General features: G+C 40.6%; 4 protein-coding genes and 1 non-coding gene across 10 annotated transcripts; 3 read left to right on the plus strand and 2 right to left on the minus strand.

Moving 5' to 3' along the window:
- Positions 1-399: 399 nt before the first annotated feature.
- Positions 400-4,476, minus strand: LOC135503013 (uncharacterized). Of its 4 annotated transcripts, XM_064796294.1 has the most exons (4): positions 4,417-4,476; positions 3,570-3,661; positions 1,192-3,397; positions 400-1,040 (listed from the first exon to the last, which is right to left on the minus strand). In XM_064796294.1, the coding sequence occupies exons 3-4, from the start codon at positions 3,147-3,149 to the stop codon at positions 749-751; spliced, it is 2,250 nt and encodes a 749-aa protein (XP_064652364.1). In that variant the 5' UTR covers positions 3,150-3,397; positions 3,570-3,661; positions 4,417-4,476; the 3' UTR covers positions 400-748. The 4 variants fall into 4 exon arrangements, with proteins under 4 accessions (XP_064652364.1, XP_064652340.1, XP_064652346.1 ...); XM_064796270.1 differs by having other exon boundaries at positions 1,192-3,661; XM_064796276.1 differs by lacking the exon at positions 4,417-4,476 and adding an exon at positions 4,378-4,403 and having other exon boundaries at positions 1,192-3,661.
- On the plus strand, positions 4,126-8,200 carry LOC135503036 (uncharacterized). 2 transcript variants are annotated; one of them, XM_064796316.1, is made up of 2 exons: positions 4,126-4,213; positions 7,191-8,200. In XM_064796316.1, the coding sequence occupies exons 1-2, from the start codon at positions 4,202-4,204 to the stop codon at positions 8,046-8,048; spliced, it is 870 nt and encodes a 289-aa protein (XP_064652386.1). In that variant the 5' UTR covers positions 4,126-4,201; the 3' UTR covers positions 8,049-8,200. The 2 variants fall into 2 exon arrangements, with proteins under 2 accessions (XP_064652386.1, XP_064652378.1); XM_064796308.1 differs by lacking the exon at positions 4,126-4,213 and adding an exon at positions 5,200-5,293.
- A 37-nt stretch (positions 8,201-8,237) lies between these two features.
- On the minus strand, positions 8,238-12,833 carry LOC135483566 (uncharacterized). Its single transcript, XM_064764539.1, has 4 exons — positions 12,595-12,833; positions 11,449-11,584; positions 9,575-9,890; positions 8,238-9,290 (listed from the first exon to the last, which is right to left on the minus strand). Exons 1-4 carry the CDS (start codon positions 12,634-12,636, stop codon positions 9,053-9,055), a joined length of 732 nt encoding a protein of 243 aa, XP_064620609.1. The 5' UTR covers positions 12,637-12,833; the 3' UTR covers positions 8,238-9,052.
- Trnar-ccu (transfer RNA arginine (anticodon CCU)) lies at positions 10,814-10,886 on the plus strand. The gene has a single exon. It is a non-coding gene; the product is annotated as a tRNA-Arg (tRNA).
- Positions 12,834-14,343: 1,510 nt separating the features above from the next.
- LOC135503045 (signal peptide peptidase-like 3) lies at positions 14,344-24,873 on the plus strand. Of its 2 annotated transcripts, XM_064796337.1 has the most exons (13): positions 14,344-14,706; positions 15,513-15,648; positions 16,217-16,294; positions 16,467-16,573; positions 17,950-18,069; positions 18,482-18,560; positions 18,973-19,085; positions 19,430-19,536; positions 19,944-20,104; positions 20,713-20,758; positions 21,034-21,181; positions 21,421-21,530; positions 21,967-24,873. In XM_064796337.1, exons 2-13 carry the CDS (start codon positions 15,632-15,634, stop codon positions 22,033-22,035), a joined length of 1,155 nt encoding a protein of 384 aa, XP_064652407.1. In that variant the 5' UTR covers positions 14,344-14,706; positions 15,513-15,631; the 3' UTR covers positions 22,036-24,873. The 2 variants fall into 2 exon arrangements, with proteins under 2 accessions (XP_064652407.1, XP_064652398.1); XM_064796328.1 differs by lacking the exon at positions 15,513-15,648.
- The last annotated feature ends 1,061 nt before the right edge of the window (positions 24,874-25,934 follow it).

Below are 25,934 nucleotides of genomic sequence, written 5' to 3' on the forward strand. Positions count from 1 at the left end.
AGGTAACTGGCCTATTGGGTAAATTGAGATGTAGGGAGCGAAGGACAGGTAGCCAATTGCTCTCCACACAATGGGCAGGAGAGGGTATTCAGTTGCCTCAAACACTATGCATCCGAGGACAAAAAGCTTGGCATTTTCATGCTCCCATCCCATCGTTGATATGACATCACATCCATGCTCTGCTTGTGAGCATGGCTTTCGATATAGTTTAACTGTGGCCAAGTCTGATGATTGATAGTCTGTCCTATCCCATGGCATACGACAATCACATATTGCAGTAGCTTTCAGGGAGGAACAACATGACCGCAATCCTGAAGAAATCAAACAACATATTTTCAAAATTATGCAATGTATTGATATTGAACATACATATATGATACAAGTTATGAAATGATTTTAAAATGTCATTGGATAAAAACGGCACTTGAGGCAGAAACCATGGGTTGGCCAATCAATGGTACACCAAAGAACCCACATCAATTTGCCTTTGCATGATCAAAACACAATTTTATATGTATTTTCATGAAAATTGTGGTGTTTTGATTGTGAATGGATGATTTCATGTGGGGTGGTTGGAGAACCCAAAGTTGCTATCTTGTTTTATCATTCTGTAGTCGGGAGTCATCTACATGTATAAGACTCAGATCCCACTTGAGGCAGCCCTAAAATTATGTACAGCAAGTTAGTTACACATTGCCACCTCATAATATGTGATAACATGAGGGTGGACATACAAAGAGTACATTTTTTAAGCAAATATATTTTGAAAAATGTTCATTTTTTCCCAGTAAGTTCTTGCTCGGTCATCATCTGTATCACTTTCAGAGGGCTGATTAGGTACACTGTTCGGAGTTGAAGCAGAATAAGATTGGTCTTTCAACGATTCCTTTTTCTTTTCCTCCTTCTCAACTACTTCTGCTGCCTCTGGAGATTCAACGTTTGCAGACTTACACGGTGCCACATCATTTGTCGGACTTTTGCTGCCAGTGCCATCTAAGGGGAGAACCTCTGAATCTTCAGGAGAATTGGTCTTGGTTTGGCTGCAAAAAAAGTTACATATACAGCTTACACTATCATCAAGATCTATCACGTATGTCCAAAGTAAAATAGTTTGGGGGGGGGATAGAGTAAAAGGTGGCCTTGAATTTAAGTTCTGTATTTAAAGCTTATACTGAACCTTATGATACATACCAAATATTTCGAATACGCTGATCCTCGAGCCAATTTGAATCAGTAGAGCCATCACACGGGACAGAGACATCTCCTTCAAGGCAGGCAACATCAATTCCAGGATTCACCAGAGGACTGGACTCGGAACTTTTACAGATTACCCCAATGGCCACAGAGTCAGATTTTACAGCAGGGGACAAGACATCCTTCTCAACACAGCGGAAGCCCACCAAGTTGGCTACTGCAGTCGGAGTTGACCCTATCGTGGAGATGCCTTCAACCTCTGAATTTTCTATTTTTAGGAGTTCAAGTTCTTCTTCAAATGTTTTCAACTTTTCCAACAACTTTTTATCTGCTTTCTCAAGCTTGGCTTTGCTGAGTGGTTTCCACCCGTTCTTAATTGCTCTCTTGCGACGCTTCTTATACTTCGCGTGCATGTTTGGATCCTCCTCAAACATCAGGCTGCGCTTCAATTTCTTTTTCCCCAAGTCTCCCTGACCAGGACCTGGACTCTCATAAATGGTCTCCCATGATCTCACCTCAGGCATTTTAAAGTTTTTGTTGCGGTACAATTCCTCAATGTTTATTTTTTGTTCTTTTCCTTTACTCTTTCGACGACAATTCTTGATCTGAGGTGATGGTGCATCAGGGGTACTTGGACTTTGTGTGAGAAGAATTCTCTGTGGTCTGGTTCTCACTGGTCTCTTGGTAGACGATTTAGAAGCAGGTTTTAGATCACACTCCTTACTCTGGACTGCAGGCTTATTCGACTTGAGATAATTTACCAAAGAATCACTAGTATCTCCTTGGGAAACATTGTCCTCCATGACCAAGGAAACTGTTTCTGTGACATCTGAACCAGATTCCAATGCAGTAGTACACTTGACTGAACTACACGAAGGCCTACCACTGCCTGGACTATTACAAGTAACAATTTCAACTGATTTTACTTTTGATTCCATTGTAGTAGAAAGTTCGATTTTACGAGAATCAGGGGTTGGCACCTCTTCTTCATTACATTTGACATGTACTTGAGGACTATCCCTGGGATTTGATGACACTGAACACCCAGATTCTAGAGTTTTTGGTAAAAAACTACAACTTTCAGAATCAGAAAGAATGCAACTTGCCGTAGAGGCAGCAGTAGACAAAAGTGATGGCTCAGAATTGTTTCCTTTTGGTTCATGGTTTGCAATGTCAGACACTATCTCAGCTGATTTTATACAATTGCGGTAAAGTTCAACAGATTTTCTTCGCAGTCTTGAAGAGCGTCGCATGCTTGGCATAGGAAGTAGAAGATCAGGACTGTCTACTACAGGACTAATGAGGATATTGGCAAGATCTATATCAATAGACAAGCGGCTACGCCTACGATTCTTTTTTGGTGAGCAGACTTTTTCCCTTCTCCTTTTGTTACCTTTCGACTGCTCATCTTCGAACTGTATAGTGAAGTCAGACATATCCAATTCAGGAAGATTTGAAGAGTTTTGTATCTGAGCAGATGATGTGGGTACACGGACTCCCACATTTCTGGACAATGTCTTATCAGAGACAACTTTAGCATGTCGTCTTTTCTTAGGTTTTATTGGCTGCTCGTCCTCAAACTGGATGGTGAAATCTGACATACTAAGTTCTGGCGTATCTGCTTTCTGACTGAATGGAGAGAGCACACTAACTCCCTCATTTCCACACAAAGTCTGATCTTTGTCATACCTTCTTCTATTTTGCTTTTTTGGCTGTTTGTTTTCAAACTGAATGGTGAAGTCTGACATACTCAGTTCTGGGATATCTGGAACATCATGAGACACAGGTTGGGGACTTACTTTGGCTTCTTCAGACAAACAAGGGTCTGAATCTGCAGCACTTACTTTCAAGACTGTCACACATTTCTTACTATTATCAGGTTCATCAGACTTCTCTGAATTTTTATCCCTGACAGATGTAAATGATTTCCTCACGACACGGCCACCTTTTGCCATAGAATCACTACCTCCAGAACAGCTCTCAGTTGATTCTTTAGAGGAGCAATCCAAAATAACAGACTTCACTCTTGTGAAAGGAATATCAACAGAATCAAAAGTGCATGTAGAAGTAGTTGTGTCAGACGGATGTGGGTTGGTATATCCAGTTTTCGGTGTCTTGTTGTTATGATTCCTACAACTCCTGCCTCTGCCTCTACCACATACTCTTTGTCGATAGTTTACTTTCCTTACAAGCGACCCCCTACCTGAAACACAAGACTGTCTTGTTTCAGCAAGATTTCTACTATCCCAAGTTGGCTGCGTTTTACTGACGTTGAGATCCATCTGATTTTTGTATGGTCGGCAACGTGAATGCCGACATCTATTGAAAGTCTCTGGTACCACTGTTAACGGAACAGTATGTGAATCAGTTCCTACATTATGAAAACGCTCTGAATACGGTCTTCTGGGTCCATAAACATCAAATTGATAGGAAAAGTTTTCTTTTCTTGGATGGAAATTCATGACATCTGAAATTAGAACGAAAGAGGGATGTATCATTTTTTTACATGAATTGAAAACTTAGAGAAAAATAATAGGGCTTCGGACCACTTATTGACAAATCAGCGTCGATTGCACATGAAAGTACAGCGAGTGAGAAGTATAAAGGCGAAGGCTCAAATCATTGATGGGTCAAAGAGCGATGCTAACTACACCCATGAATATGCCTTACGTCATACATGGCAATGGCATAACTCTTCACTGTCTGACTCGGGGATAAAGTAATTTAGAATAAGGAATAAGTAGCCAACAAGCCAACCTCAGGCTGGTTGGTTTTAATAGGCCTATACTAGGCTGGCAGGATAGTGAAGTAAACCAGCAATAGGTGGCTCTCATCTTTTGGACTGTCAAAGTCTATTATTGATTATTCACCTTCCTAGACCATTATATAACAGTAACACAGACTGTACACGTAGGTCTACGGTGTGTACATCAAGCCTTGTATTGTACATTCGCATCGAACGTCACTGAATCCGATACAGAATTAATTTAAGAAATAAGCACGCATCATGTGGAACAATGTAAGTTGTAGGCCTACACTGCCTGACACTCCAACCAGCTAACTGCATTTCTCACTAGGCCTATATTTTGGACAAAAAATCTTTGGGTTTCGAGAACGACCCGACCCAACGAGCGCATGATGAACGTGGCAACGATGTCGAAGCGGTGCCGATAGATTACTAACCATTCCAACACTATTTCGATCATTTATAACTATACTCACCATGACATGCATGAAGATGTGGTGTTGAAGATGCGAATCTGTACAATCAATGGACTTGTTGTGTACATTTGTACACAGTGCATACAATTCAAAATGGCCGCTATTGAAATTGATCAATCAGTGACCAGTATTTGAATAAGTATAAAATAGGGAAGGATAACTGGAACGAAACTCGCTTCACTTTACAGTGTGTCCGAGAAAAATAGTTTTCACTATTTAAAATTTTTTGAACATTGACTATTCGAAACCTCTTTTGATTTCTTGCTCCCTCTTCTGCCTGAATCCATTTACAATGTTTCTGACACTCTACATTGTGAGCTTCAGTGGCCTATGACCACTGACCTTCTCTCTCAGTCTCTGGACATACCCCCAGCAATACCATACCAGGGTCAGTTATATGCGTACACTTTTCGCACAGCAGTTCAAAGGGACAGTGACATTTGGTAATAGGTACCGAGTGAAAGGCCCTGAAGCGCAGGATGAAAACCCTAAGCCTGAAGGTGTTACTGTGAACTCACTCAGGAGCCGTCGTCAATGTCGCTGCCCTTAATTTTTGGACTGCTGTGCAAAAACTACTCAGTTGTTTCGCACAGAGACAAAAGGGACAGTGACATTTACCTCTGAATGGACTATAGCATATAAATTCAGCAACGGCTAAAAACCATTACATGATTTGAGCAATCATACCGGTCGCGGAATGGATGCGGGCTTCGGAAGTAGTCGGCATTACTCGCATCAGTGTATTACATTATGATACATTATGTTTATTCATTGACTCGGAGAAGCTGCTAAAGCCATGGCGGCACTGGATGTTATAATGGGAATCTTTATAGACATGGTGACCATGGTAACCAACTGGATGATATTCAGTGTCCAGGTAGGCCCGACACCGATTTCATGTCATCATTAGACGTGCCAGGTGTGCAAGGGATAGTAGTCCTAGAGCTGATAGTCCGTGTAACAATAGCCCGCATTGCTAAATGTTTTGGTTAGGGTTGTATGGCAAGCCGTTTGCTTCAAAAAGTCGAGATGATTTTTTAGATCATGCTGCTTAATTGATCAAATACAATGCTACCGGACTATGACTCCAGGGGGACTATATCCGCTGTCACACCGGATCTCCTTATTGGTTACGCCAACAGCAGCGATGCAAAGTTAACTTAGGATGACACCGACTTCCATATAGGTCATTTGCCATGCCGACAATTAACGGTGCGCGTACAATCCTGGTTAGATCGGAATGAATGGGTAAAAGAAGCGTAAAAATCAATACAAAATGTACGAGTACGTGTTTGCACGAAGGCATCCTGAGGAAATTGGGTGGGGGTTAATGTTCGCTTCTCCGAACCTGCAAAGCGATCATTTACCCATGATTTCCTCAGGATGGCCCAAAGGTGACCGAATACACAACATATCTTAGTCCGCGATATAATGTAAGCATCTATATCATAATACTATAAGGCGGCTCGCTAAAGTGCCATTTGGGGGTCGTGTTTCGTCTCGAAATTTTGCACGTTTGCAGGTGATATGTTATCCTGATGCAACGTCATGTTTATTTTCGGAAATTTACTTCAGCGGAGCAGTAATGAGGGATTTTTAATCGGACACGGTCAATTCTCCTTATCACTCACGGAAGCCAAGCCATTGCTGTTCAGTTATGCAGGGGATTAATGAATCACCTGCACTCCCTGTGGGGTGACTAACACTACCTGTTGAACGGCTGGCTGTAGGGGGATGACTGGAACAGCCTGTACACGTGTTGACCTGCTGAACCAAGGTTAATGTTATTTTCAATCCACGATTGTAGGTCACCTGATCTTCGAGATTTCGCGGGAAAGAAATTGTAAACAAACGCATGTGTGCAGTTCAAATGTAAACAAAAATGTATTTTGATACTTTTGGTTGCTGGACTTGGGTTTTCCCGCAGTAAGGAGCTGGGGTCAAATTGATGGTCTATCGTATATTGGTACTGTATTAGCCAGAGCTAGCCCTTGATTATGAAGGGATTTTCAAATTAAGGTTACAATGGTATGTTTATGTGCTCACCACAGCTTTCAAAACTTGATGTATCTGAAGAGGCACTCTGAACTTGGCATGGCCTTATCAAGGAGCTGCTCACGGTGCTGAACTTCTAGCTTGCCTGTCGACTAAGTGCCTTGCCCGAGATCATGCTACATGTAGGAGGAGCACGCATTTTAAAGTTTTAGTAGTGATAGTGCAATTGGTTCGAGCCATTTGGAGGCCGACATGTGAAGGCCTATCTGGGTACTTCTTCTTCTCCGTATAAAAAGGATATATATTGCTGACTAAGGAACGAGGCATTGCCTCATCATCTCTATCGGACCAACTGATATACTTTTATATGCACGCATACAGCACGCCACAGCTAGGTCCGAGTTTGTGGACAAATGGTTGGTTTAATTTGTCTCTTCGATATTGCTCCTTTGATATTGCATTATATTTTCATTGCAATTCAATCTATTCAAGGTATAGCCCATTTGAACCTGCCTGCGCCACGGGTACAATGCTAGTATGCTTTTAATAGCGGCCGGGATTTTATTTCATTGGTACGGATACGTCTTCGGAAGATAAATGAAATAAGGACACGCAAAGGTTCCCAAAGGCATTTTCCCCAGTGTGCTCTCTAGTCCCAATAGCCAGTCCATGCAGTGTCTATCTTGTTCTGTACCATCCGGCCCGAGTATCATCTCTTCAGAGACCACTTCTTATGTTTATAGCTTCATGATAAAACAGCGCCCCTCTTGTCGTTGCAGGGAATCTTGATGCTCCGCAGAAGCAATTTGAATCTGGTACGGAGTCAATGCCTTACTACGACACCACTGCATGGCTCCAAATACATCACGTATCACCAAGCTCCAACCAAGTACAGTGCTCAAAACTCACACCAACCTCGAGTGCTGTTCTTTCCCTGGCTCGGTGCTACCAAACGAGGGATACTGAAGTATGTGGAACTGTACCACGAGGCTGGAATGGATGTAATCGAACTTCATTGTAACTCTAGAGTTGGATTTCTCTGGCCAAAATCCATTGAGAAGGAGGTTTTAGAGATAATTCCTTCAATCCATAAAATGGTGGAAGAGACTAACGACACATTGATGGTCCATGCTGCTTCAATCGGTGCGTACGCTTACACTGTCTTCCACATGGAGATGTCGTCACATCAGGAATACAGTCATCTTAAAGACCGCATCGTTGGACAGGTTTTTGACAGTGTTGTGGCAGGTGGACTAGAGCGAATGGCGTCAGGCCTGGCAACAAATGTGTCATCAAATACATTGATTCAGTCAGTGATAGTTCAGACGAGCTTGTTGTACTTTGGAGTGACCAAAGCATACACCACCAACTTTTATAACAAATCCATAGAGTATTTTCATCAGCAAATTGGGGGGCGACCAGGGTCACCAAATCTGTTTCTACACAGCGGAAATGACCCAATGGCTGATCCAGAGTCAATAAAGAACTTGCTTCACATTTGGAGAAAGGAGCGCGATTTGAAGGTGCTAGACAAATACTGGCCGGAATCTGTACATGTTGGTCATTTGAGGGAACATAAGGAGGACTATCACAAGATATTTAAGGAGTACATGGATCTAGTTAAAGGGGGACTGTAGGCAGGAACTAGGGGGTCATAATGGTAGTCTTAAGGTGACGTCTGCACAGTAGGGTCCTTGGTTGTATACGATTCAGTGATGATTACATTTCGATGACTGTGAGATACAGGACAAACATATCAGTACTCTATTCATATCGTGTTCATGTTGTCATAAAAAAGAAATGTAACCCAAACTGTAGATGCGTCATTCTTTTTAATTTGACAGTCAACATTACAATAGCGAAAGTTAGGAAAATCGCAGTTGGTCTCTGATCACTGCGGTTGTGATGACAGGGTTGTGGCTTGCGCTGGTCAACACCTGCTTGCGGTTAGGCATCTCATCTTTCTATCCGACGCTGTGCTGTTAACGCTTGTAAGGTCAAGACGGCCCACACCAGCCCCTTTAAGACAGGGGCTGTATTTAAAATATATCGCCAGCGAGTAAAACTGCAACCAAACAAATTGCGACAATCTGGGAGGTCGCCATCCGAAGGAAATCGGGGGTCAATGGTCGCTTCTTTGGCCCTGCTCACAAACGACGTGGATGCATTTATCGGCGTTATTCGTCTTGTCAATGTCATTGATCACCTGTTTTTGTCTCCAGGGACACTGTTGTGAGGCGAGGCGTTCACCAGCAACCCAACAAAACCAATGGTAGAGTGTTCATTCACAAGTCTAAAAACACACGAAATATCACAGAATGTGCTAAGTTCAGAGTGCTCCTCAATTATTGTGTTTTTATCCATATCCATATTGGAAGATATGTATCCTCGCATGAAGTATTTTTGAAATCCAATAGAATAGTTCTGTGCATGCGTGTGTATAAAATCCATACTCGTAATTGTAGTGAATCGTCAATAGATTTCAATCTGTTAACTCGGTCACGATCACGCCAAGTGCATTTCTAGAAGTGGTGGACTGTTGTCTACAGAATTTCTACAGCTCCTGGCCGAGTTGACAGTTGCCAGATGAGAAGCACGAGAACGACAAAACGTCTTTGAAAACATTGTCTTCGTCTCAACCTCATCTGAGGGGCTTAACCCGTAACTTATTCAGTGGCGGTGTCCCAAATTGTAAATTACTCCTCAAATTTTCCGATATCCATTCTGGATTGATGTAATAGTTTCTTTTTGGAATGGGTGGGTTTGCGTTATAGTACATACACTTTTTGAACTGTAGCGGATTGGGTTTACGCTTCAGTGTGGGTTCAGGTGTGTCGCAGGGGTAGGGCACTGTGACCTTGACTGGTGGTGACACTGGCCTGAAATGATAAAGGGACGTATCTCAATCAAATAATGTCAAAGATCATGATTTTTCGAGGCCGAGGCCACCAAGTGAACCTTTGTTATGAAATTAGTGGTACGTTCTTGTCGTTCATCTTCTACGTGACACTCCAAAAAACTCGTCTCGTCCCGTGTGATGTACTTCATGACTTTGCCCACGAGACTGAATCACGTCGTCTCCGGTCGCCGGTCCGCGTAGTCGGAGTCGTAAAAATATTGCACAACCTTTATAATAGTAACTTCTGTTCAGAGTAACACTTACTTTGCGACTTCGTTCACCCAGTTATCTATACTCTTTCGAGTGTAGTTCCTTTCAATATCGTCATCGAAGAGATTCGGCATCGGCACAAACGATCTGGTCAACGCATCATACTCTGGACTCTTTGGGGGTTTCGGATTTCTTCTTGTCACGGCTGTATAATATTTGGCGGAAGTCAATTCTCGCTCCCTGTCGCGGACTTGACTCGGTGGCTGCCGCAGGCGTCTCTCCATCACACCACAGGAGTTCGAGCGCTGCTTACTGTTGGGTTTGGTGTCGCGTCCGTGGGTTAACCAGAACAACCTCAGAGCTTCAGTGACTGAAAGACAAGGTCATCGTTGCACATCTTTGACATACTTTCCGCAATTCATTTGTCTTCAAGTTCAAAACGCGGAAAATTGATGCTGGTGATAAGGAATATAGAATCCATTCGATAGAATCGGCAAAATTTGGGATTTTAAGATTTAATACTCAGCCGCTTTATCAGGTCAGTTGGTTCTAACACGGACACTACATTATAGATTACATTTGTACTTTTAATCTATAGCGTCCCTAGTTGTAAGCAACCACATGACGCTAAACGAAACTGAGAAAACATAGGCCTATCTCTAAAATTCGGACACACAAGATTCCCGGATGGGACTTTTCTCACCTGACATCTTGTATGCTACACTGCAGTTTATCACAACAAATGTGTCTACCGCATTGGATCAACAATATTCCTTTTGACGGTAACCATAATGCAGCTAGTTCTTTAAAAACGGATATGTTTAATAACGCCAAGACTGATGTATTGATGTGAATCAGTGGAGTGTCGCTTTATTGCAAATAATGATCATAATTAGAAATGCACCATGGTTTACTTTGAATAGGTCGTGGCCACAGCATGATAGCCAGAATGACAGCAATCATAGCTCGACGACAGTAATGGTTTCTTATTTTTGATAAAACTTGGGGCGAGGCATACAATGAAGGAAGTCCTCACCCTGAGGTGATTTCTGCAAGATCAGATATATATATAAAGTGCAAATTGGTGAGGCGAATCTCGTCGTAGAACTAATGTTTAGACAAAGATGATATTTGCCCAGGCGTAGCTTACTGCATCCCTCGGGTAACAACAACAGCAATGGGTTTAACGGTGCGATAGCTCTTGGCCGGATTTACAGTCGGAAGGCGCGTGCGTTGCACTTGACCCACGTGCATTATAGCTCATTCACAAATTAACCACATAGTGGACAGTCTGCCACCGTGGCCCAATGGATAAGGCATCGGCCTCCTAAGCCGAGGATTGCGGGTTCGAGTCCCGCCGGTGGTTGGTGGCATTTTTGCTTTTTTGTGATTTCGGACATTTTTATAACACAAACATATTATTTACCTTGAGCTTAAATATGACTGATCTCTGTTTTTGTAACGTGTTTTCGTTATTTACTGTACATGTAGCCTGACGAAAGTTCACCGATTCATCCCACACCTCATCTCTTATAACATATTGCCACTTTATTTTTGGTTTTATCAACACGAAAAGCTTCATTCAACGACATAGCTCAAGTGAAAGGGAAATTCGTGTCGTGACCGTGGGACATTTATATATATATATATACATTCATCTCGTCTCAAAAGATTTATATGATAAACTATATATGTGTGCTAGTTCGGACAGTTTAATTGAACGTTTTAACATGTCATTATAAAGTATCAAAGAATGAAGAAGAAAAGATAAACAATTCATGAGCAATCTATTGGCGTGTTTGTGTCATCGAAAAAGTTTCGGATCTTATGTTATTTGCTGTTGCGATTAGACGCATGGTTCGAGGACAGTTGCAAATGTAAAATTGGTAAAAATTGGCAATTATTATTCAATATTATAATATAAAAACCTGGTCGGTGCCTGAGAAGTCGCTTGGTGTCCGGATATTCCACCTGTGGTTCGAAAAAGGGTAGTCCAGGCGCCGAGTGCCGGAGAGAGCTTGGCAAACTTCTGTCATGCAGGATGGATTTGTCGAAAGCCGGAAACTGAAACGAGATTAATAGCTGTGAAAAAGAAACTGAGTTGGGGTTTCGCATGAGCAATCGATGCGTCGAGTCATTGCTATTGAAATTCCATACGCGAGCTTAAAGGCAGGAAAAGAGGGGCTAATTTGGAAACATATTTTGAACTCTTTCCGAACCCATGATACATTATCAAAATTATTGGAGTTATCTTCTTTCAAAAGCTTTTCGGATCAGTGTAAGCTTAAACCATGGTGATTACGTCAAAATAACGGTATCAATGCTTCGAAAGGGAATTACACTACCAAGCATAATGTTTGTACTAAATCAATCCTTCCTCTCTAATATAATAATGTAAGCTTACATATTGAATCATTCATGTTTAATCACTTTGACGCACAAAAATAATGCATGCAATACAGTAAAAATACGGTTTTAGTTTGCGAATTAAAATGAAACGGTCCATTGGAAATTAACTGTTTCAGTGATGCATACTGGGTCAACTTCATGTTGTTTGTTGTCGGCAGACCTTTTTTAGCCTGTTCAGTTGAACTTTAAATGATATGTATTTGATAAAACATTACACGGCACTTACGGGTATTAGAGACACGAATGATACCATAAGGTCTTGAACTTTTGGGATGATAACTATTTGTCACTTTCTCTATAGACTCAGAGTCAAGAGATAGAGAAAATTGTCAACTTGTCTCCCGGATTTCCAAGAGGGAGAACACCAAAGAACAGCCACCAATCGTTTCACGAAGAAAACACCCATCAAACAAGAAAATTCGTTTTACCATACTCAATTTGTGGAGACCAGCGGTATTCAGAGGGAGACTAAAGAATCAGAAGAAATTCGATGCAGAAAATTTGATCCAAAGATTCATACACAAACCTTTCTCCTTGAGGAATACATATAGAACTGTCTGCTCTCAAGTGAAATAACGCCTACTTCTGACAGATATTAATTTTCATATAAAAGCCAGCTTTACCTCCCTTTATTTGTTGGTATGGGGTATCCGTAATCTACCTACCCTGCGGTGAGCGTAAGAATCCATAGGATCTATCGGCTCCATTGTAAATTCCTTGAGAGACACCACTCCTGACAAAAAAAATATGTTCAACTACCGTCCAAGTAACTTGAGTTGCCAATGAATCGATTGATTTCCGTTAGGTAAATATTGATGTGTATTGCATAGGATTGCCCATCTGATTGGTTTTGGTCAAGACCAATTACTTTCCAGTCCAAAGGCCCGTTACCAGAGTACATGTATACAATAACTTGATTATTATATAGTTTTCTTTCGTTGAGCGCAAGTCGTCTGTGACTTGAGTCGAAAGGACCCCTGGGCCGATAGCGGGGCGTCTAAGCGGATCAGGTTATGGGTGACATGTCAAGAAATAATGTTTATAATGCGAAAAAGTGCACGTAAAAGGAGTTGTTATTTAGCATTAAAGCCAATATAAACCGTTCATTGACGTTCGTTGGGTTGTATGACAACTCTTCTAAATCATTTCTAACGATGACAAAATGTGAGTCCGTTGGATTCTGTTTTTTTTTGCAGACGGGATTTTTTCCAAAACATTGCTGTACGATTTGCGAACGAGGTTCATCATTCCGTCCCCTATAATACACAGAAGTTAAAATATCTTAACCGTACAGGGAGAAAGTATGTATAGAACAAATATTTTATGGTAAGAAGGTGTGCCAAAGCTTTGGTATTTTTTCCATGGATAATACATCCTTAAATCTGAGCCGCTATGAGAGTCATGGCATCTACATAGAACCATATACCATAATCCTGACAGTTTTCCAGGGGGACATTTTCTACTTCTACACCGGCAATGTCCAACTTTTGATTGGTAATCGAAAAATCCGTCCAAAGGTGAGTTCCCGATGGGGGGGGGGGGCAAATATTTCAATCTCGGAGGCTTGGGTCTCTAATCCGTCGCATCGGCAATGTTTTTCAGTGATGAGGGGAACTGCAATAGCTTCGAAGCCACTGCGCTGCAAAGTCACTGCAAATTAAGACTCCTGTGCAGGCCATTTCTTCATCATGGGGAGACTGTGGCCGGTCCACTACGTCCGGAGTGTACTGTAAATCGAACAGGAGCCATTGCGTTTTTCTACAGTAGGTCTACACAGATAACCTAACCACTCTTTAAGGGATTATGGCATTATGATAACCATGCTTTAGATAAGACTAGAGAAATAACCCCCCCCCCCCCCCGCTTATAGAAGTGTAGACTAAGATAATTCGTCCCTAGCTAGGGCTAATTGATTGAAGCTAGTTCTCGGTCCCAGTCTCAGTTTTCCTCGTTCAAATAATTACCATGTCAACGTGGCCATGAGGCTTTACAGCTGTTCGTCTTCTTTGTTCAACCCACAAGCCTCCACGCACTTGCCAGCCCACAGCTGAATGCCGTCTAGGCTTTGTTCTCCCGATAATCACAGGACAACAATAATTTATTATTAAATCAATAATTGGATTCTATTTTTGTATTATTTTCCATGTGCTGTTGTTTACATTCCGATATATTTCCGGGTATTAATACGCAGACCCTATTACAGCTTTATGTTAAAAACAAGATACCACATTAAACTGTACAATCATAAATATCATCGCTATGAAATTTACATTTCAAAAACCGTATTTAATGCACAAAGTACTATATCAAAGCATCAAGTTGAGAACTTGGTAATTCATGCGCACTATTTTATTCTAATTAGATCATCCGTAAGGTCACAGGGTCACTGAGCATGTGCACTTCAGGACAAAACATTAGCAAAGATGGAGTTCTAAAAGTTGGAATTCTCGATTTTATCAATCCTTTTGTGTTGACTGCGGCCTTCAGTGGCAGTTTTTGCAGCAGAAGCCGACATTGCATGATCGCCATATATCTTTATAACATTTTAGCATTTGCTTTTTACTAGCAACTCCTGATTCCGAGCTATACACGACGATTGCTTAGGCGTCACCTGGGACGAAACTGGTCTTGTTTTCCCTTTCTCTGCTAGCTAACTGTATACATTGTATACAAGTATAGTACATTGATGTACAGGAGTTCTCTTTGTGATTGTGAGATTCAACACATGGTTTATTGTAATCTTCATTGTTAGCAAGAATCATGCCTGAATACGAATGGTAAGTGTTTATGCAATGCTGCTACATTTGTCGGCAAAAGTAAAATTAACCGTACTGTACTCTAGTCTAACCATCATTCAAAACTGTTAGTGTTGGTTGGGTCGGTCACAGGCGCAGGCTCCTGAAGCCTAGGAGGAGTGTATTGAGGTGATGTTGGGCCAGCGCTGTTCAACCAGTCACGCTACATCGTTCAGGGTGCTCGAAAGATAGGACAAAGTAATTTAATTGACCTTCAGGTATGCAACAAAATTAGATCTTCATCTGTACTCTCCGAGGCACGTCATAAATCATTTGGGGGGCGGGGGAGGGGGGATTAGCTCTGAAGAATCTTCGAGCCAAGTGGTTATCAAGATCAATTAACTGATTAGATAATCTATATAAGATTGTGGTTGACAGTTCTTTCATTGAGATAACATAACAAAGAACTATTGTTATGACCATCTTTTGTTGTAACTGGAATGTAATTTATAAAGTGGTGTGTTATTGATTAAATAAAAAACTCTGTGAATGCTAAACCATACCCAAACTTATCATCTGGTCATTGCATGTAATCAATGATTACACTGTAAAGAATTGTTTCCCTCAAATAATAAATCCTTTGTGGTGGTGCTAATAGGCCTTTGTACTGTGATTAAGAACCCCCTGTGTAATCTAATGGGGACTGTTATTCTTTGTTTGCATTTGTAATCCCTATACACTTATCTCTTGCCCATTGATGTGGGCATTTGTTGTCCTGATGGTTTCTTTATCTAGTGTGTTCCGACACCTCCACACTCCAAATCAAACATAAGTTTTGTTAATTACAGGGCAGGATGTTGATATGAGTCCATGAAATGCCTCCATAAAATCACTTGACTTGTTACCCACCCTGCTGAAAGTAAATCTCTCTCAAGGAAGTATCTTATTTGGCAAGCTGTTCATTGGCATGGACATGTTGGCATGGTATGTTTATCTTAACCTCATGATGTTTTTCTCTGTATTGGTGTATCTAATCTATTCTTATAAGCACCATTCTGGATTGAATGTATAAATCTATTCTAATAAATAGCACCGTTCAATATTGATGTATGAATCTATCCTATTTTTAAAGCACCAAAGTGTTTTCCCTGATTGAGGTCCAATTTGAGTATGGTGTGCAGATCTTTTTTCTTTCTCAACAGCAGTGAAAGTGGATCCCGTCTCTTCTCGGGAAGAAATGCTGAATGTTATTTTGACTCCTAATGATGATAATGTCATGGATGTGATGTGGTGTGATATCACTCAATTATTCTGGCGTACTCCTATGCCAGCATCATTTGCCTGTGCTCATCCCCTTGCACTCCAAGTGAAGCTTAGCAGTGGCTAGTGGAGACTATGGCTTCTACTTGGTTCTGTTGTACATTAGCCTATGCTCTTAGCTACAATGTAGGTGGTGATCTCCAATCCTGAAATTATTAGGACTTGTACCTGATACCCCTAGTTTTGTCATCTCGGTTTTTAGTAAAAACATACATATCATTTATTTTTGCAGGGCCTATTCCGTGGTGGATTCCTCTCGAATTTCCACATTTGTCATATCCATTTTACTCATCGTCTATGGAAGTTTCAGGTGAGTTGTTATGTTAGTTGTCCAGGCATGTTTGAATGCTGGCCTTGGTTGAGAACCTATTTTGTGATGATTGCCAGTATTGAAGTGATAGGAATTTCAGCTTATTGAAGTATCCTCTGCTGATTTTGAGAAGTTCATGCAAAAAACCCTCATTTTACACCTTTTTTTGCAGGTCGCTGAACATTGAACAAGAGAATCGTGAAAGAGAGAAAGAGAAAAACAATGGACATGATGGATACTCAACAGATGACGCTAATGGTGCTGCAGGTCAAGAGAACAGTGAGTTACCGCTTTAAACTTCCAAGAAATAAAGCACAGAGGGTGGGGTCATCTTGGACCAGAAAGTTTGGCATACAATACATTGCAGTATGTTTGGTAGATACATATCATGATAAAACTGGTATACACCATATCTTTTATCAAGAGAAAAAGCATGAGATGTTCATTTGTTCAGATGATAACTATTTTGTTGGCATAATCTGGATTGCATTGTCATATATTGAACGTCCTCCTTTCAATACAAACATGATTTATACCAACATGCTGTTCCCTCAATTCACTCTGTCAGTCTTGACAAATAGAGCCGGCTGATTGTCGTCAAGTGTGCTCCCTGTTGATAGTGTTGTGTCATACAGAAGATGATGAAGTAGGCTTGAGTTGTATCTTAGAAATGGCTGGTGTGGCATGTACGTGCTATTTGCATCCAATGCAACTTAATAGGCGATGCAAAAACTGCCGTGAATCCTTGTGTGGAGCATCATGATCATGACCTGCATCATGAGCGCAGATTGTACTTCAATGTAATCTAACATTTGAATTGGGCACTAAAATTATTTATCTATCTTTGGCTTCAATTAAGTTAAATCTTGGTTCAATCCATTCCTATAAAAGTGGATGCATAGAATGAATCTCAAAAATGTGTTCCGTTCAGTAATTGATTACTTCCTTATATTACTCCATGGCGACAAATGATTTGCTTGAGCCTTTGCGATTTGCTGTGAAATCTTTTAAAGGTCTTTGTTACGTTGTGAAGTTACCGATACTAAAAATAGGTATTGGAGAAGTTTTATGTATGCCATACATCGCTCTTGACCTTTTACTAGAGCAACAGAAGTTTAATTTCTTTCTGCCGAGTACCTGTATTTAAAAATCAGACAAACTTTTCCTGAATCAAACGGTTAAAATATTCTGCTGGCATGGCAACCTGGTTTTATTAAAGATTACTTCTCAGTGCTAACTTAGGCTCGTAACTTACAAATAAAAGTTACTGTCAGTAAGATAGATTTTTCCATCACTTTGCCATGGAATCGAATGTTGTGACAGAGATTAATTTTCTCGGCACAACCGGAGGAACATGTACTGCTGTTACTGGGTATTTATTGCTTCTCCTTGATTTATGTTGGCAGTGAGGAATCGTTAATCATGCCATATGGTTTCTGTTTGCTCAGATTTTGCTGTGTCAAAACCAAGATCATCAAGAGTTGCGACAAATAGAGCTTGCAGTGAATTGATACCTTGAGAGAGTCCACTAATTTGCACTCACAACCAACTGCTTTCCAGTCATCAATCACAATCCCTGCAACGATACTAAACTTCTTTTAAAGATCATGCAACTGCATGTCATGTATGTATTGATTCTCTTCTTCTCGTTCCAGATGTGCAAACTATCGATACGTGCCAGGCAATGTTCCTACCGATCGGAGCATCAATATCACTGCTTGTAATGTTCCTCTTCTTTGATTCGCTACAGATGGTATTTGCAGTCTGCACTGCTGGTAAGTAAAAATGAAGCAGATGTGGTCGAGTTCACTGGATGATAGAGACATTGGACTGAAAACCAATTTGAGATCCTTCTATTCTAAATGGGGCCAAGAAAAAAACTCAACCTGACCATGCAATAAGGGGTCTAATCATATAAGTTATATGTTCTATTGGTAGTTTGATGTATAGATGACCCGGCCCTGTAGTGTAGCAAGCTGTTGGTCTGAGGAGAAATAGGAACTTTAACCCCAATGCCCTTCACTAGAATAAGGGTTCATATCTTATGAAAAGTACAAAGCATTTTGCAGAAACAGGAAGGGATTCTTGCCAAAATGTCATAATATACCATTATAAAAACAGTTACCAGCCTATGAAGTCCTTGGTTTATATGATGATTTTAACAATTTCCTATCTTTTCCTTTGCAGTCCTGGCCACTGTTGCATTTGCTTTCCTGTTACTGCCAATGTGTCAGTATCTAATGCGACCATGTACTTATGGACAAAAGTAAGTTATTTAATTTGTAACAAAGTTATCAGATGACTTTACCCTTGATTGTTGGATACTTGGGGTGCTGTGGTCTTTGATGGATGTGAGAAACATGTAGTAGCCTTGTGCCACCCATGGTTATTAGGCATTTGCTAAAACTTTCCTCATACAATCAAAAATGAGGCCTACCTTGACAGAGTCAACTACTGTTTCTGGATAATTGGATAATTACTGAGTGGACTGAAGCTATTCTGCAAAATAATTGTGACCATAAGAAATTATATCGAAAAACTGGAGTGTGGATATTAATTGAATTTCTGAATTGAGTGGCAAGATCTTTTCAGTCTCTTGGGTTCGTGGCCGGTAGCAAAACCAAACCAGCCGTGACCACTGATATAATTTTGATGACTTGCATGTTTCTATCTTGCAGAATATCATTTGGATGCTGTGGACGGTTCACTGGAGCTGAGATTATGGCATTTTGTCTTTCATTTCTCATTGTGTGTATCTGGGTGCTAACTGGACATTGGTTACTTATGGACGGTGAGTATTGACCGCAATATTCTGTGGGTCCCAGTTTGAGCGCTGTAAATGGGACTGGAAGGAAAGGGGGCTTGCAATGTTAAGTGCGGACAGTTGTCCTCCAAAAATTAAAGACATTGCCTTGTCTGAACAAATCTCTTTTTGGTGTCGTTAACAACTCGTAATTCTCTGATGAAAAACAAGGTAGTTGCCATAAGTTTAAATGTGATTTGTTATGCCCCTATTGGCACTGTCACTTTGCAGCCTACTTCGATGCTTTGATGTAACTACAGCACCTGCTGATGACGCAGAACATTTTGCTTTGTTTTGATCACCACAATGTTCCTCTTCTTATTCTATTCTAGCTCTTGGAATGGGATTATGTGTGGCATTTATAGCTCTGATCAGACTGCCAAGTCTCAAGGTCTCCACACTGCTTCTTGTGGGACTCCTTGTCTACGATGTGTTCTGGGTGAGTCAAGTTCCTTCTTCGTCATTTCTGAATTTGTTTCACATAGCAAGCCAACAGTGCACTGCAGAGGGCTGACGTGACCTCATAACAGTGACCACTGAAGCAGAAAGCATAGTCCGGCATCGTGCTATTGTTGAGAATACATAACGGATCTGTTTTTCATCACATTCTGAAAATAGATGACGAGATGTGCTTATTGATTTGATTATTGATATGTGTCACATTTATCCCTTCATTTACCAATCATAATTATAGAATTTCATGGCAGACCTCTTCCGCAATCAGACAGTAATATCAATGAAGTTAGCTAGTTAATATTTCAGGGTTTTCACTCATATCAATATCTACATGTACATGTATCTCACTGTCTCTTTTCTACTTTACATTGTTCCTTTATTCTGTTGCAGGTTTTCTTCTCGCAATATATCTTCAAGGCCAATGTCATGGTGAAAGTTGCAACACGGCCGGCTGATAACCCTGTGGGTATGTTTGCGAAGAAGTTCCACCTTGGGGGACTGATGAGAGATGCCCCAAAATTATCTTTACCTGGAAAATTAGTGTTCCCAAGGTGAGTGTTGACCCAGTTAAATGAGACCAAGTAGGAGGTTTAATCTTTGATAGTGACTGATAAGGTTATTAGCCGCACTTACACCACCTGAAAATGGACCACCAATCTTGGTTCGGGAACCAATGCCGCACCATCGAAAATCCACCAAGCGCTTACACCAGCGCTGCAGCTAGTTATAAAATCCGGCTACAGATGGCGCGCAAACAATAAGCAGAAAGCGCCATTTCGAAAGCGCCGCCTGGAGCCGAACCATCTAACTAGCTAATTGCCGATCCATTTGCGCTTACACCACGACAAAGCCGAACTTTTAACAAGCCGGGCAAATTTGGACCATCAAGCTTGGTGGGACAAATTCGCTCGGCAATTTGTATCGGCAATGGATTGCCGAACCAATTTGTCGCGGCAATGTGGTGGTGTAAGTGCAATTGGTCCACCAATATTTCGTGGTGTAAGCGCAGCTAATATGATGCATCTCAGTAAATGATAATTAATTGTCGGCCAGGTAGCTTCTCTCTGGCCAAGAACATTGGTAGGCTGTTGTCAGAGCAAGTCTGGATTGATTTCAACTCAGTCAAGTTATAACTTAAAAACCGGTACTTTGATTTCAGCATGCACAACACTGGCCATTTTTCGATGTTAGGACTTGGTGATATAGTAAGTATTAATTTTTTTGAAACAATCATTCGACTTGCATTTAAAACAGCTTTGAACCCTATTTTGTGAGCTCTATCTGTTAAACAAATAAGATTAAGTGTCACACTGAGCCTTTAACGTTTTGGGAAAATTACTGTGTGTCAGACATCACCACCAGTTCCGAGGCTTCTTTCAGATCAGTACACAAAGGTAACCATCAAACAGATGTTGTATAGATTATTGATTTGCTGTCATCTTTGTTCTCCAGTTTCTAATTTGGTCTGTCTTTTTTTCAGGTCATGCCAGGTCTTTTGTTGTGTTTTGTGTTGCGATATGATGCGTACAAGAAAACCCAGCTCATATCCACCGAAGCAGGATTACCACCACCTCACATGTATAACAAAGTCACATACTTCCATTGTTCTCTCATAGGATATTTTTTAGGTAGGAGATTACAGCGTATGGATTTGGACTTAATTTTGCTAACCTGATGTTTTGATACCTGTACACCAAGGTCAGGATCATGTTAGCACAGTATGAGTTGCTCATTACATGTACCTCCCCAGGGTGTCTATGCACGGATCTATAATAAAATACTAACTTTTGAAAATATGTCAGTATCCAGTAATGGCCTCCTGATGCATTTTCATCAAAAGCTTATTGATTTTCGTGTTGTTTTTCAGGGTTATTGACAGCGACTGTTTCATCCGAAGTGTTCAGAGCAGCTCAGCCTGCACTTCTCTACCTTGTGCCATTTACATTACTTCCACTTGTCACTATGGCATATCTCAAAGTAAGTGAAGGGTCTTGTTAGTTTAACTCTAAAGGTCCTAATGCAAAAAGGATTTTTAGAGTGTGTGCAGGAAAGGAGACATTGATTCGCCAGGGTGCTATTAGGCCGAGTTATTCTGCCAATTTTTCACTGAATAACCCATTAAGCTAATTAACGGTAGCATTCACTTTGTTTCTACCCGGCACTACTTTTGAACGAGAGATACAAATAGAAATCACTTTGGTTCCCTTATGAGGTTTAAATTTTGGTAGACTCACTCTAGAGTACTTATTAGTAGGCTATGCCCTGAAGAATCATTTACCTGAACTAACAGTCCTTTCCCCGATCCCAGGACAGGCCAGCTTGATAATTTAGAAGGCCTGTCTGATTCTAGGCAAGTGGCGGGATCAAGGTTGTCTATGTATTCTTTTTCAAGCTTTGTTTCTTTCTTTTCCAGGGTGACCTTCGACGAATGTGGCATGAACCATTTTTGATCACTCAACAGCCTAAGTTTATGGAAGTATGACATTATGTATGATCAGATCAAATTTGAAACATTTCTCAACCAGCGAAGATTTAGAGATCACTACCTTTTGGGCAAGATGTGCGATATTCTTGTACTTCATTATCAGAGTTGAAGTCGGAGTGGGTGTCGTAACTGACGCGCGACCTCTGTATTCTAAGGAATATTCTAATAGTGGATATCAGGGAGTAAGACCAGTGTAATCGAGCATTGCAACTTCATTGGGTTCTGACTAAGGAGGGAGTCAGATTGTTCACTGTGTGAACTAGGACTTGAGATATTGATTACGATTCAGAGAGTTTATGGATTCCTATGTAGTCATCACAATATTCATTCACAACAATGTGAGGGTATTAATCAGTGATCATGTTAAATTGATTATCAGTTGTAGGACAAGCAAATTGTTTTGTGTACTTTTCACGTCGGGATTGATCTTGTGGAGCTGCATCGTGCTTCAGTGTGATTGGTTGTAAAACTCTTCATGAGACACAAAAACCAGCCAAAGCTGATTTACAATGCATAAAGAAAGATTTTCCTGTCAGTATCATTTCTGAAATGTCTCTGGGTTCCAACTTCATGACCTCGATTTTTGGAATTTTTCTCATGCTTAATTTGGCCGAATTACTCATGGTAGGGGAAGTGGTTTAGAAGTGAGCTTGTAGGCTTTGTTTAGGTTTGGAGGTATCCGGAATCTGGTATCCAGGATTTGAGATAACCAGATCATACTTTCTAGTCATTATTTTAGGGTAGTTTATATCTCTCATGATATTAGTGTTAGCCTCAATTCTTAGATGTAGCTTCAAAATATACTATAAGTATAAACTGTGAAATTGTCACTTTCCGTCGGTGATAGACTCATATCGCATTTGTTGCTGAAATCCTCATCTATTAGAGTAGCGGGTAATCACTTTTTCTTCCAATCAGTTGTCCTAAATGGCTGAATGAAGAAATACAATGAATACCTTTAAAACAAATAATCCAAAAAAATCAAATCAAATGTCTGGTTGATGAATTTCATCAGTTTTTGAAAGTTTGGTTCCAATCAGATACATGTACTTAATTATTAGTTCTTTTGTATTCTAATTCAAAATTTAGTAGTTTAGTTCAATTTGTATCTTTTTAGGGTATGGCATGGCTGGTTTAATTGGTATTTCTTTGTAATGCAGGTGTCGGATTTATGCTGCTTTAGTTTGTTTGTCTGTATGCTTGATATTCAGATGTTTAAAGATCATGATGGGACCAGCATCTTGGGTTTAGATTAGGTGTGGCCAGGTCTAGTAATTGGTGAAGATTTGCAAATTTGGTTTTGACTTATGTACATGTATTTAGAACAAAAAATAGTGCGATGGGCTTCAGGATGGGGCAGTTAATAATTTGCTTGTCTGCGATGGAAAGAAACTTTAGTTAAACCAAGGGCAGGGTTATGAATGTGTCCATGGCGTTAAAGCCAACATGTCTGTTTTTAGGACACTCTCCCAATTATGGACAGCGGTGTAAGTCCTGTCAACTCAGTACTTGTGTATATTTCTTATATTGGTCATTTCCATTTGCCCTCTGATGTAGACACCTCTTCAGGACAGTGAGGTCCATTAATTACCTCTCACAAAAGACTTTCTGATTATTCCTCAAGAGGTTGAATACTTGTTTCTCTCAAGTGTAATTCTTCTTTGATGTCTTAATGATTTAGTGAACTGCCGCTGTGTAGTGTGATGGAGAGAACAACTTTCCTCCTGCCTAATTCAATGTTAAGTGATTTTTGAGCATAAGGTGGTATCCTTCAGTTTCACAAAAAAAATGTTGCAGTGATACGTTAAGTATTTCAATTTTGAAGTTGATTGGCTTGCACAATTATTCAGTTCACTGTGGTGTTGACGAAATATTTTAAATTAGATATGAAATGCTCTATGAAGCTTAATTGATGGCATGTCCAAAAATCTCTGTTGGGGGTCAGAATAGAAATGAGAATAGTATGAGGAGCAGGGAAAATTTAGTCATTTGACATTTATATGCGTGGTGGACTTGATCTAACTTTGGCACGTGTGCTTTCCAACTGAAGCGTTTTTTTACAGATGAAAACCGCCCTGGTGTTCAGCGAAATTTGTTGCCATATTACAAGTGTCAGTCATAAGTTACGAAAAGTCCTCTGCGCATGAGTACCAGATACGTTATTGAAACATTTTGTTGGCTTATTTTCTGTGTAATGCTCACTTTTTGCAGTCCTCCAAGGAGTCCGTTCTGTCTGATGCAGTTTGTTTTGTGTGGGCTTTAACCCTGGTCATACCTTTTTGACTCCATAAGGACAAAATGCTGTATTTCTGGCCATGACGTCATCCCCAAAATGCTTGTTGAGTACAACTATTTACTAGTCTAGGTGTAGATTGCAATAGATTTTTTACCAGGTTTGTGTTTTGTACTTGTTTTTTTATACACTTGTATTAATTGTACTTTGTAGAAAATTGATTTGAGTTCGTTTGTACATGGCTCAAACTGCAACTTGATGGGAACATTTACAACTAATGCTGTAAAAAGAATTGTTTCAGAAGTATAGTTAAAGAATCTTGAGGGTTCTTCTGTGATGCCATGCATCTGAAATCGTACACAGATTTTCAACATACGCTTTGTGTGCACATTGATTATGTATCTTGGGTTACTCTCTGAAGGAATACTGTCATGCTGGTGTTGGCTGTCAGTTTTAAATGTCCCTTTTGTCAATTGGCCGTGTACGTCACCACCATATCGTCATGAGTGTAGATGCGGGTTAAGTTGTATTTGTTATTTATTTCATGTAGTATGGCTTTGAATTGAATGAATCTCATGAAAACAATAAAAAAATTATGGATATGTTATCTTTGCTTCAGTTTATTGACTTTTTGGGGTACTGTTAACCACTAACTTTGATAGAAACGCTAGGAAAGTATGAGCGTGGTTACCAGGACGTGTTGTCCTTGATGTTGAGTCCTAACGGCGACATGGTGCGCAGACGGTGGATCCAAAAAGACTCTCTAGAGAGTCTGGTGGCCTTGGCTTGGGCGCCATCTGGTGGGATGTGCATGAACTCAAGGATAGAGACAATAATGTCTTCCAGGCCATGATGGTCCGGGAGGTTAAAATGATGACCTATGACATCAGTGGCGATGTTTTTGTTGACGCTATAAAAGTGTCCTTGAAAGCGTTCTAGTAGTGTACGCTTAGTCTCGCCTACATATTGAATGTGACATTGTCTACATTGAATACAATAAATAACATTGTTGCTTTTACAACAAATTTTGATTTTTGTGTTATATATCTTCCCTGTGGTCCTGCTAGTGATGCGCCCCGTCTTGTCAAGACGAGGACAGTATCTGCATGTTCTTGGTGAAAGACAGGACCAGCGTGGAGGCTTGGTTGTGCTTGGCGCTACAACTGTAGAAGGCCCTAATTTGGCTCGGACTAGGTTGTCTCTAAGGTTTTTAGGTCTTCTGAAACCATGTATGATTGGTGTCTCATACAGGTGTAGAGTAGTTTTGTGTCTAGCTAGGATGTCCAAGTTGTCTTTTAAAATGGCTGCTGGTTGTGTTAGCGCCGGGTTGAAGGTTGTGACAAAGTAGAAAGGAGCTTTGTCTTCCTCCTGAGTACCTATTATGGTAGGATCCGGGTTGAGAAGAGACTGGCGGTCTTGCCTATGTGCCCGTATAAGGGCCGTCTCTATGAGTGGTTTAGGGTAACCTCTGCGTTCGAAGTGATGTGCTATCACGAGCGCGTGTTTCTCAAAGTCTTCTAAGTTTGAACAAATTCTGCGGATTCTCAGAAATTGTCCATAAGGTATGCCATTGAGACATGATCTAATGTGAGCTGATGAGTATAGAAGATAGTTGTGTGCATCCGTGGGTTTGGTATACAGGTCTGTATAGATTTGACCGGTG

The sequence above is a fragment of the Lineus longissimus genome, chromosome 2, assembly GCF_910592395.1.
Source record: "Lineus longissimus chromosome 2, tnLinLong1.2, whole genome shotgun sequence".
NCBI classification, from domain to species: domain Eukaryota; kingdom Metazoa; phylum Nemertea; class Pilidiophora; order Heteronemertea; family Lineidae; genus Lineus; species Lineus longissimus.

Excerpts from the sequence above, each read along its gene's own strand:
- LOC135503036 (XM_064796308.1), top strand. The coding sequence starts at position 5,213 with ATGGCGGCACTGGATGTTATAATGGGAATCTTTATAGACATGGTGACC. Across the intron at positions 5,294-7,190 it reads GGATGATATTCAGTGTCCAG|GGAATCTTGATGCTCCGCAG; the intron begins GTAGGCCCGACA and ends TTGTCGTTGCAG.
- LOC135483566 (XM_064764539.1), bottom strand. The coding sequence starts at position 12,636 with ATGGAGCCGATAGATCCTATGGATTCTTACGCTCACCGCAGG. Across the intron at positions 9,891-11,448 it reads ACTTCTCAGGCACCGACCAG|TCACTGAAGCTCTGAGGTTG; the intron begins GTTTTTATATTA and ends CTTGTCTTTCAG. Across the intron at positions 9,291-9,574 it reads TGGGTGAACGAAGTCGCAAA|GCCAGTGTCACCACCAGTCA; the intron begins GTAAGTGTTACT and ends TTATCATTTCAG.
- LOC135503045 (XM_064796337.1), top strand. Across the intron at positions 16,574-17,949 it reads TGCTGCAGGTCAAGAGAACA|ATGTGCAAACTATCGATACG; the intron begins GTGAGTTACCGC and ends TTCTCGTTCCAG. Across the intron at positions 18,561-18,972 it reads CCATGTACTTATGGACAAAA|AATATCATTTGGATGCTGTG; the intron begins GTAAGTTATTTA and ends TCTATCTTGCAG.
- LOC135503013 (XM_064796270.1), bottom strand. The coding sequence starts at position 3,656 with ATGAATTTCCATCCAAGAAAAGAAAACTTTTCCTATCAATTTGATGTT. Across the intron at positions 1,041-1,191 it reads CAGCGTATTCGAAATATTTG|CCAAACCAAGACCAATTCTC; the intron begins GTATGTATCATA and ends CTTTTTTTGCAG.